This window comes from Nymphalis io, chromosome 3 (genome assembly GCF_905147045.1).
Source record: "Nymphalis io chromosome 3, ilAglIoxx1.1, whole genome shotgun sequence".
Lineage (NCBI taxonomy): Eukaryota > Metazoa > Arthropoda > Insecta > Lepidoptera > Nymphalidae > Nymphalis > Nymphalis io.
The window spans coordinates 10546763-10558816 of record NC_065890.1 but is presented as its reverse complement, the minus strand read 5'-3'; the positions used below and the strand labels follow the sequence as shown (position 1 = coordinate 10558816).

At 30.5% G+C, this 12054-nt stretch overlaps 2 protein-coding genes across 2 annotated transcripts in view; one reads left to right on the top strand and one right to left on the bottom strand.

The window, feature by feature from the left end:
• LOC126781009 (monocarboxylate transporter 12) overlaps nt 1-7467 on the bottom strand; it is a 32450-nt gene extending 24983 nt beyond the window's left edge. The window contains exon 1 of the mRNA XM_050505753.1: nt 7343-7467. The gene's annotated coding sequence lies outside the window, so the exon portion shown is untranslated. The remainder of the gene's footprint in view (nt 1-7342) is intronic.
• Nucleotides 7468-8117: 650 nt separating this feature from the next.
• Nucleotides 8118-11265, top strand: LOC126781125 (chymotrypsin-1-like). The gene is made up of 4 exons (XM_050505951.1): nt 8118-8416; nt 8494-8720; nt 9558-9733; nt 11112-11265. Exons 1-4 carry the CDS (start codon nt 8122-8124, stop codon nt 11263-11265), a joined length of 852 nt encoding a protein of 283 aa, XP_050361908.1. The 5' UTR covers nt 8118-8121.
• The last annotated feature ends 789 nt before the right edge of the window (nt 11266-12054 follow it).

Genomic DNA, 12054 nt, shown 5'->3' with positions numbered 1-12054 from the left:
TCATGTGACCTGATGTGATTTTCTTTGGAACCTTTTTTACTTAATCGTTACATTAAGAAACGTTGTACTCGATGTTGCCCTTGAAATTTCAGTTTGATTTCAATAAAAACAATAATAAATAATGTATATGAACGCTTTTATGTAACGCTAAAATAGGTAACATGCTAGATTATTTGCGATTAGTGAATATTCGAAACAGCTGCGAATATCAACATAAAAGAGGCCAAGTGCAAGTTTCATAAACTGATAGCGCATGAACTACACAATAATGTTTACAATTAAATTGTGTCAAGTTTCGTTGAATTAACAAGGAATTTATAATTCATTATTATTAATAGTTTTATCGCGATTCATGGAAAAACTAATAATTTAATTTATATCAATACCTTAATATTATCATTTTAATTTATTGTTTCAAGAATATAAGTATATATAATAATAATAATGTTCTCCAGACCGATTTCGGACACGACGGCCAATCTCAAGAGAGACTAGCCAACTACGCAGGAGATATTATAGTGCCCAAGTGTGTGCGCAAACACAAATACACTCTCTATTCCCTAACTCTCATAATCCGATGAGATCCGGCAATCCGACACGACCGGAAAGAGTTTAGGCACACGACCAACGGCTTTACGTGCTTTTCGAGACACAGGTGAGTACACACTTCCAACTAATACCAATAAGTAAATATATGTTTCTAATGTAGATATAAAGATGTATGAGCTTTAAATAATTTTGTATTACTATTTAAGTACTTTCTCTTTATTGTGAATGTGCTGCCAATCTGCAAAAAAAAATTATTGGCTCGTTAATGTTTTGAAAACCAACGTCAAAAAGCGTTGACAGTAGTCCAAGTTGGTTTGAGCATAGGTAATGCTAAACCTATAATTTATACCTCCTGTATTTGACATGCACAGAGAAGAACCAAATGTCAACTGAATATTTGAAACTTAGAAAATTTTTTTACTTTCACTTTACGTCTTTTGCACGGGTATCAAACTAATTGTCATGAATTATTACATTTTATTTATTAAATGATAATTTAACATTTAAGAATATTATTTTGAAATTTATTTATTAAAAACGAGATTGTTCTTTGTGTGATTATAATATTATACTAAACGATAAAAATCAAAACGATTGCAAAAGGGTACGTAATAAAATATTGTAAAATATTGTTATTATTTTCAACATAGGGGCTTATTTGTAAACGGTACAAGGCGCCGTTCCAGATACCTAAGGTTATAAGGTCAAATGTAATAATAAATATTCCATTTGTGGAATTATTTATGATATAATAATTTAATGAGAGCTGTTTTAATGTTCCTATGTATCATTTTCCATATCTTCACATGACTCTTATAATCTTCATACCAAAGTATCACAATACAGGAAACATAAATAAAATTTAACTTAGTGACCCAGAAAGGTTACACACTCAGAACGAGAATACATTGTACGATGGTTATGTACTTACATACTGTTTAGCAATATAAATTAATAAGCTATAAGGCTTACTCAAGTGTTAACTAACGGATTGATCTGCGGCTGTTTAGTTCAATACTGATTTTGCTCGTTCTGTCATTATTTTTTTGCTATTCGAAAGTATTGTTTAACTGATCACTCGATAAGTAACGTTTATAAGTAAGGCCGTTAATGAGTAATAAGTGATGATGGCTTGGTTCTGAACGATTTCGACCATGCTGGTCATTTTCAAGAGAGCCAACTGGGCGGGATATATTTTAGTGCAAGTCTGTGCGCAAACGCAAGTGCATATTCACACGACCAGAAAGAGTACAGGAGCAACGGTTTTGCCTGCTTTATGCAATATGTCTTATAATTATCATAATAATATTATATTTGTACACAACTTCAAATTCCAAAATTGTTAGCACAGCACACTACGTATTGTTTTTTTTTAATTAGTTTTAATATAGATGTTGCAAGTCAGCTGTTAAAACACAAGTATAAAAGTATGTATTTTTATTAATTTTCTAAAATATATCAATTCAAATACGCGTTTGTTCAGATATTTGCTATCAAATGAAGTATATAGTTTACATTTATATTCCAATAATCTTCAACATAAGCAACAACTTTTTTTACGAATCTATATACATATATGTGTGTATATATATTTTTTTCACGTGTAATGCGATGCACGTGTTTTTTATTTAGTTGTATAGCGTTGATAGCATTATACGTTTATGGCTAAACTAAGTTCTTTAATTGCTGCACTAAATAAAATGCTTATTTCGAAGCCAAATTATAAATAACATATAATAGAAGATATTAGCATAATCCTTAAGTGGATATTTATTTGTATAAATAAACACATCGAGCTATATTAATAGAACAGTTTATTTATGATTGCAACTTTGTTTATCAACTGCATGTGGAGTTTATCAAACATCTATTTATCTTGACAAGACCGATTTGTACTTGACTGGTTTGATTCAAATAAGAATGTTGTTGACCGTAATGGAAAAAGTATAATTACTTGAACTGGCTAATTATGTTTAACGTAGTTATCGTAGTTATTTAAGTATGCTATATTACTTGTTCTTACAAGCCATTTTAAGTAATTTCACAAGATTAGTGTAGATGTTTTATCAAATGCGTAGATAAAACTGGAAGATAAACACGAATACGAAGAAGCACAATCAATCAGCTTTATTGTAATTATTAAAAAAAAAACTGAGCACATATGTTAGCCATGTGTACGCTGATATTACCACCGGCAACATTTTGGGAAACTTCAGATTTTTCTCAAATGTTAGATTTTTCGGTAATCTGTTTTAAATATTGGTCCTTTTTACTCAGTAGTCCAGGCGATGAATTAGTTGCGTGTACACAATAATATAGACTAGAGTGACCAAGATACTTCTATATCTCTAATTACTTATATAGTTAACGCAATTCCCATATAAGCAATTGTCTCTTATGTAAGCCTTGTAGTTATAAATTTCTTAAAATATACTCATATAATTTTTTAGAGTAGGAAGGCGGACGATGGGCCACCTTATGGTAAGTGGTCACCAACGCCCTTAGACATTGGTATTGTAAGAAATGTCAACCATCGCTTACATAGCCAATGCGCCACCAACGTTGGGAACTAAGATTTTATGTCCCTTGTGCCTGTAATTACACTGGCTCACTCACCCTTCAAACCGGAACACAACAATATCAAGTACTGCTGTTTTGCGGTAGGTAATATCTGATGAGTGGGTGGTACCTACCTAGACGAGCTTGCACAAAACCCTACCACCAGTAAATTGTTTTTCATTAAAAGTTATTTATATAAACTTAAATACAAATTTCAATATCTCTTACTTCAAATGTAACGAGCATCAATGTTTATGTTGTCACTTATTTAACTTTCACAGGGAGTGAATTGATTTTTTATTAAGTGATATATAACTTACGTCTTTATAGAAAAAAGTTTGCGGATGGAGTCGCGTAACAGTTTGTAAGAGTATTTTTACATTACTGTACTTTTTCATGTAGTTTTTAAATCGAAACTGATAAATATTACATGTTTCATACTGCGTGAATTAGTTGTAAGGTCCATTACTTGTGAATAAATGGTTCAATTTATTTATGTTTATATATTTTTTATGTTTCGAAGTGGCCCATAAAAATATTTATAACAAAAGTTTTTACCGTTTTTAAAATCGAGACAAATCTATAGAATATAGTTAAAATCGACTAGATCGATCAAGCGGCTCGAATAATCGGTGATCATAATGTACTTGGAAATATAATAATTAAGGTCACAGCTGACGTCCATGGACAGTAAAATCATGGAACACTTCGTTTACCTGCTTGTCTCACTTCTGCCTCTATTTCAAAATGGGATATATAAATATCTTTAATGTTGATCGCTACATAAAAGAACGAAAAATGTTTTTTTTTCTTAAATATCTATTTCACATTTAAATACATTTGCCCCAGGCAAAGAACAATAGTAAAGTATATCATTCGTTCATTATTTTCATACAGTATTTACTAATTAAACCTACAGTAATACGATTTTTACTCTACCGGTCTAATAAGTTTAAATTGTATGATTTGTCTAAACGTTACGTTCAATAACTGGGTACTCGTAAGTACGTATAATTCTCAATAATATGTCGATTGCCTGCTTAAAATCGTCAGAAGGTCGACGGGCTTGAAAACGCGGACAAGGTTCATTTTATAGGATAATTCGTGCTTTGTTTGTATTATATGGTTATATGGTGAATATTTATTGAGTTTTAGTTCATTCCTTGACATTTAAATGTATATAAAGTGAGTGTATTTATGTACGCACGTTAAAAGTTATATTTCTTAGTACTAGAGTTTGATAGTTAAGTATAAAGGATTTTACTTTCGTTTTTCTTCAGCCTATGACGAGTGAACTTACGCACCTATAAGTATATATTTAATTCTCTTTTCAAACTAACTTAGTAGTGACATTTTTTGACGTCATTTCCGTTCCACCGTAAAATGATACCCGCCACCGGATAAAGAAGTATATAACTAATAATATATAATAAGTAATATAACTTTAAAAAACACAAATTACGATATTTTAAGATTTATTTGGCTAATTGGCATCAATTTACTCATGATAAAGCTATCATTTAAAATAAAACTGTACTGAATATATTGTTCACCGCGTTGGGAGAGCTCGGTCCATTTAGGCGCGAACGACTCAATTTTGTAGGGTTGTCTTTACATTATCTCAAAATATATTCTTATTTAAAAATGTTACAGTAGTTAAATGATAAATAGATTAATGTATAGATATTTCGTTTCATCCTATTTTGGATGAACATTAATTTTATAATGAATGCATAAATAGGTAAATGCAAAACAGTAAAATAATACCCTTTGCATCTCTGTCAACCGTTTTCTTTTTTGTTGTTTGGTAGGTAGGTATCTCCAGTTTTGTCAATAAAAAAAAGAAAAAAAAAAATTAAAAGTAGTTAAACAAACGTTGGAAATATGCAAATTTTCAATAATGATTATGGCGGAATTTCGACCACGGCACGAACACTAGTTCAAATAAACATAGAATCTATTTTTTAATTTACGCTACAAAAAATAGGGTTTCATTCAAGTTAATTTAAAAATGATTATATTCTAATATTTAGTTAATTTATTATTTTAATACAACATGAGTTTTTAAGTTGAATGTTTATCAAATAATATATAAAAAGTGCAGAAGTCTTTTACAACAAACGGCTTTGTTATATAAAATAAAGGTCGACAACCCGTAAATATTCAACTACTGGGCAGATATTAAGTCAGTCGGAGCATTTTCCCACACATTTGACAAAATTTCATCCGATACATCCAGGTTACTTCACAATCTCATCCAAAAAATATATTTGATATATTTTAAAAAGTGTCAATGTGGTTCTAATACAACTTATACATATACATATAACAAGTATTGAAAACAGAAAAGTTTGAGCTTTGACTTCTGTATATTTGAACACAATAAAAAATATTTTTATAATTAGCTGAGATGGCATAACATCTTAATTAGTTACGAATTTATACGAGAGGAAATGTTTTGATTATATGTTGGGAACCCTTATAATTTCCAATATACAATTTCAGTAATTATGAAGCTAGAGAGGCAATCAAGCTGCCAAGCTTTAATAAAATTCACCTTCTTTTTATTGTAAGAATATGCATCCTCTTATCTGCATACATTGTCCCGTAACGAATAAAACATAATTACGAAAACATTTTTTTTATAGAATAGGAAGGCGGACGAGCATATGGGCCATCTGATGGTAGGTGGTCACCAACGCGAATAGACATTGGCATTGTAAGAAATGTTAACCATCGCTTACATCGCCAATGTGCCACCAACCTTGGGAACTAAGATGCTATGTCCCTTGTGCTTGTAATTACACTGGCACACTCGCCTTTCGAACCGGAACACGACAATACCAAGTACTGCTGTTATGCGATAGAATATCTGATAAGTGGGTGGTAGCTACCCAGACAAGCTTGCACAAAGCTCTACCACCAGTATTATTACATTACAGTGTGTAGCTCTATACACGAAACGTTAGAATGAAACTACTAACTATAACCATAGTTATAACTAACTCTATTATTGTACTCAAATTTGAATTTGAAATATGAGGAATATTCACACAGCACTCGTGCAATGAATTGCGATTAAAAATCAGTTTAAATAAACAATGTACAGTCGGAGTGCAATTTAACCAGTATTGTTCTCAACCCTATTCCTCTGGCGCAATAGTAATACGATTATAGGCGCTCGATTAGTCGATCTCGATCGTCGCTGTGCGTCGTTTATTTACTTATTGTAAACACGTTTAATACACTGAGTTGCGTAAAATAAACAACCGAAAATGACCGTTATATGTTATAGATACTTTTGAAATATTTACCATACAACTAGCATTTTTTTGTATTATATTTTTACCATATTCTCTGTTAAATTATTTATGTATCAATTACGTTATTTAACAAAAACAAAAATTGTGTTACAAAAGAAAGCTTACCTTTATAAGAGTTAGGGTTGAGTGTAAGAGAAAGCTTATTGCCATTATAATAATGAAAGGCTGTCTTGTATAATATGATAATTTGTGCAAATAAATAACAAATAAAGGTGACAAATACGTTCTATTATTAGCGATCTCATATACATATATAATACTAAATGTATCAGTTGACTTAATAAAGTTTTTTATGATTGTCGATATAAAACCGATTTCTGTTGATTGCTGTTGATTAATAACCAGTAATCAAAATTGCTTTTTTATTGATTTTTCTTTTGGATAATTACATTTAATGTTAGTTGACTGATTTGTACAAATAAATGTAAAACTCATTATTTACCATTTGGTTTTAAAATATATTATGATATAATTAGTATTTAATTATTTAATCTAACGCTATATTAAGTCAAGTCCTTAATAAATTCTATTATTTTATAATAATGTGGTTTTAATATAAAGCTTGATTGTTGTTTTCAGTTGCATGAGTAAATGATAAATTCATAACGTAACCATTACTTATTTATTTTTAGAGCCGTGATACAATAAATATATTTGTCACATTATAATATATCTCGATACTTAACGTCTGTTTATTTATAGAACACAAAAGCAAAAGAGAAAATGTTGTGGAAAATAAAATAAAATTTCACATCATAAAGGAATATATCATTTTTGCTAGTAAATTTTAGTAGATTAATCTTTCGTAAATTATAATCTCAAACATCGTAAATTGAACAAGCTAACAGGTGTTTCCAGTAAAACATCACGGAAATAAATTGATTAAATAACATATCTACATAGGAACTTACCTTAATTATATCAGATTTTAAATTAAATGCTTTTTTTATATTTAGGTTTTCCTTGAAGTATAAACACAATCGATAAACACCTTTGTTTAGATTCGTGCCCTAATTTCATATAGAAATTTATATTTTTTAAATTAATATATACGTAATAACACACGTAATACTATGTTATTAAATAGTAAGATGATATGTCCATTTTTTAATATCAATAGTATTGTTTGTATTGTCGAATTATGAACAGTATTAGGCCATGGTAGATTATGTTTAGTTGCGAGGTGAAGCCGCGCGCGGCGCTGTTGGCGACCGGCGGTGGGCAACTGACTGCGCGGCACCGAAGGCGGGCGGCAGTGAGACTCGTGTAGATTTCCTGCCTGTCACGTTACATGCCGCAAATATGTTGTCTCGTTTCCAAATGGTCATTTCTTCAGGTGGAAAAGGGATAGACTATTACATATTACGCGTGAAAACATTTTCTTACTATCTAGTTGTTCACTCTAATTAATAATATTTAATATGCGAAATAGATGTTTAATATGTATGTTAAAGTAAAATCAACCTGGAAAATTTACTTTCATCGTGATTTTTTAGTCCTACTGCTGTAATTTAAAGTTTTCTATTTAGAAGTGTTATTTTTTGTTCAAATCAAACAGACATAAAATTTATAAATAGTCGTTTTGACATAAAACCATGCGCTGCATACTATTGCATAAATTAACAACGAAAATTGCTATGTATTTCTCAATTTGGTTTTAGTTTCATAACATTTGTACAGGGGTAATAAAATGCTGTACAAAGCAATAATTAAAATTGTTTTATTACTTCTCCACGCGAGGCATTTAGTTTGTCACTTAAAAAACATGGGAGAAGTGACGAGGAATTGGACAAATGTTTTAATTAATCTCGAAAAACGTATTGTCGGTGGATCAAACGCTACGAAAAATCAATACCCGTTTAGTGTCCAATTTTTTAATTCCGGTGGTCTATGCGGTGGTTCAATACTTACGAAGAAAATTGTGTTGACGGCAGCGCATTGCTTGGATCACAATAAAAATCTCATTGAGATGAAGATTTTTTCAAGTAATTAAATACTTTCTAGACTGAGCTATTTATATAATAAAGAGCTAAGGTGTTACTTTTTTATAAAATCATTTTAGATCCCCGATTTGTCTTTGATCTTCAAGCAATAGGACATGACGTATGGGATTTCGAGATTCATCAGAAATACGGTGTAAATATAGCTTTCGCTAATGACATCGCTATTTTAATAATCCACGACTATTTTGTGTTGGGACCTCAAGTTCAGAAGGTTATTATTATTAATACAGATGCCTGGATGAATGTAAATGAAACATTTGTGGCTACCGGATGGGGTGAGACTAAGGTTTTAAACTAATTTATTCAACACATTTTAAAATTTAAATTGACTCATTTTACCAGCCAACCTTAGGGAAGTGCTGGGAAAAAGGTTTGTAGCCGTGCAAAAAGAAACAACTAACAAAACGAAATTAAATCAATACACTATTTGTTCAAAAAAAAAATATATATATATATATAAAATTATATATATATATATATATATATATATATATATATATATATATATATATGTATATATATATATAGTCCTAAAAATATTACATATACACATACACTTATTGTTCACATAATAATTTTAAATAAAGTAAACTAATTTCTTTTATTAGTATATTTTTAATATTGGCATACTTCAAGATATTTCTACAAGTGATAAATCAAAATATTGAATAAACATTATGTCAATGTTTTTATATTATTTTTTTATTGGCTTGCATATACATGTCACCTTACTTATTTTAAATATTATATGACTATAATATTCTTCTAAATAATAAAATTACTATCGTACCAAGACAAAAATCAAGAGAAAAGGAAAAGATAGGTGTATGGTCCACAGAAAAGAAGCAATAGGCCAGTAAATGTAGTCACTAAAGTAACACCAAAAATGTCTTGCAACTTGGAATAATAAAGAATTTTCTAGATGGCAGATCAGTCAAAAACTAACTATTTATACATATATACCTAGAATTGAAACAAATAACTGAAGAAAACTGATTTGCGATAGTCAACGAAACCTCTGCCAGCACGGATGATCAACATTATGAAATGCTACCAGAACAATATGCAAAAGAAAAAACATGAAAGATATATATTATATATATATATTTTTTTTTTTTTTTAGTACGGTGGCGGTATACATCAAAATCGTTTTAAAGCTGCCAATATGTATTATGTAAGCAAAAAGCGATGCATGGATGAAAACAAAATCGACTTGGGACCTGAAATGTTTTGTTTGCACGGGAATAGCGAGAGCGACACGTGCCGCGGAGATTCAGGTGGAGGGGTATTGTGGAATGGGTATGATATAGATGATACAGTTCATAATTCTCAATTATAATATGTATTATTTTAATAATATCAAGATCCATATAAAAAACAATGTGGCCGTCACTGGTCACATCAAAATCAATGGTTATTGAAAGGATATGTAGTTTTAAAAAATAAAAATACTAAGTAAAATAAATACAGATCGAGTTTTGATATTAAAATAAATATATTTTTCTTAATATTAAAATAATATACCGCATCGAAGTATACGTGCTATACACACGAGAGCGTTATGCCGTTACCTTAACCACTATATGCAGAATTTACACGATGTTTTCCAGTATCGACGAAAACAAATTGAATAATTAACACTAAAATCATTTGTTTGAGTGGTGCGTGCGTTATGCGATATTTGTTTAAGAGCAACTTGTTCTAGCCTTCTAGCCACGAGGCTATCGCCGACTTAATATATATATTATATATATATATATTTAATTGCTGACTTTATTGCCAGTAACATCTTTTAGATATTCACATTCCAAAGCTTTATGTTTAATTAATACATTGTACATATGAAATGACGACTTAAAAGCGCTTTTAAGAACTTTTTTACTTAAATATATTTATTTATTTAGATTTACGACTATGACTTGATTGTTATAAAAGGTTTCCTATTTTTGCATTTACACATACATTCGCGGAACCTATAGTTTATATTGACATTTATAAAAATACCGTTATTATTTTATGTTATTTTTATGAATATAAGATTGTTTTTCATTTTATCATCTATAATAAATGTTATCATTTATTAAATATCACTTCTTTTTTTTTTTTTATAGAATAGGAAGGTGGACGAATATGGGCCACCTGATGGTAAGTGGTCACCAAACGCCCTTAGACATTGGCATTGTAAGAAATGTCAACCATCGCTTATAGCCAATGCGCCACCAACCTTGGGAACTAAGATTTTATGTCCCTTGTGCCTGTAATTACACTGGCTCACTCACCCTTCAAACCGGAACACAACAATATCAAGTATTGCTGTTTTGCGGTAGAATATCTGATGAGTGGGTGGTACCTACCCACACGAGCTTGCACAAAGCCCTACCACCAGTACTTCTTGAATAAGATCCGAAATATAATAGCTCAGTGGCCATAACATTAGAATCTTCCGAAAATTGCCGGTTGAAACACGCGCAAGCGAGTTTTTGTATGCTTAATTTTTGATAATAATTCGTCTTTTGAACGGCAGTGAAGGAAGACATCGTGAGAAAACCTGCATGGTTGGATGAAACTCCGCCACAAGCTTAATGTGTAATATATATATATATATAAGGTCTCCTATCCTCTTGAGAAGAAGGTTTAATTAGCATTAAGCTTTTATTCACTAATTTCATTGTTTCAGCGGGTTAGTAGGAATTATTTCACATGGTCGGGGGTGTCTTGAAACACCAGGTATATACGTAAGCGTTTACTATAATAGACAGTGGATCAAGGAAACTGTTGCAAAGATTTATAAAAAGTTCTGTGATTTTCATAGCAATAAAATAATAATCTAATATAGTATATCATTTATTAAAACATATTTAGAAATATCTTGTGAAATATATTTATATATTTTTTATAAGATGGTAAATGGTCACCACCACCCAAAGAGGCCAATCAATTAATCAGTCAGTATTCTAAAAATATATTTTTTTTTTAAATATTTTAAATAAGAAACAAGCTACATGTCTTGATCTTGCACGGTTAGAATAAGGATCTACATACAACGTTTATATCGAAAGAGAAATATATACACAGTTTTTTGATTGAATTAAAAATGGGATGAGGGTAATCAGGAATGATGCTTATTTGTTTATTTAGATGGAACTCCAACAGAAGTACAAAAAAATACAAATATACAAGTTTTACGAAAATGATTAATACCTTTAATCAATTATAGAATAAAACAAGATACACATAAGAATAGTGTTGATACTTATAATATAACATAAGAATTAATTAAACAAACTAAATTAAGCTAAAAAGACTAACTAAACTCACTTCTTCATCGTGACACTCTTGTCAGAGCGGTCGTGGTCGCCATGATGTATTATGAATTGTTCGGCGCAGATGTTATTCGCCTCACCAACCTTCGCCATATGTCCCTTTTAGTAGTGTACCTGGTACATTCATGCAAAGGACAGTCAATATTTGTTTTTATTTGTTTGGTCCATGGCATGGGCGTTTGATGCCGGGTTCTTGAAGAATGGAGATATTGGTGCGAAATTCGGTCACATCTCCAGAGCATCGATCTTCTTTTTTTCGACCTGCCGCAAAGTCCACGTCTACGCAGCGTATAGAAA

Excerpts from the sequence above, each read along its gene's own strand:
- LOC126781125 (XM_050505951.1), top strand. The coding sequence starts at position 8,122 with ATGCTGTACAAAGCAATAATTAAAATTGTTTTATTACTTCTCCACGCG. Across the intron at positions 8,721-9,557 it reads CCGGATGGGGTGAGACTAAG|TACGGTGGCGGTATACATCA; the intron begins GTTTTAAACTAA and ends TTTTTTTTTTAG. Across the intron at positions 9,734-11,111 it reads GGAGGGGTATTGTGGAATGG|CGGGTTAGTAGGAATTATTT; the intron begins GTATGATATAGA and ends TCATTGTTTCAG.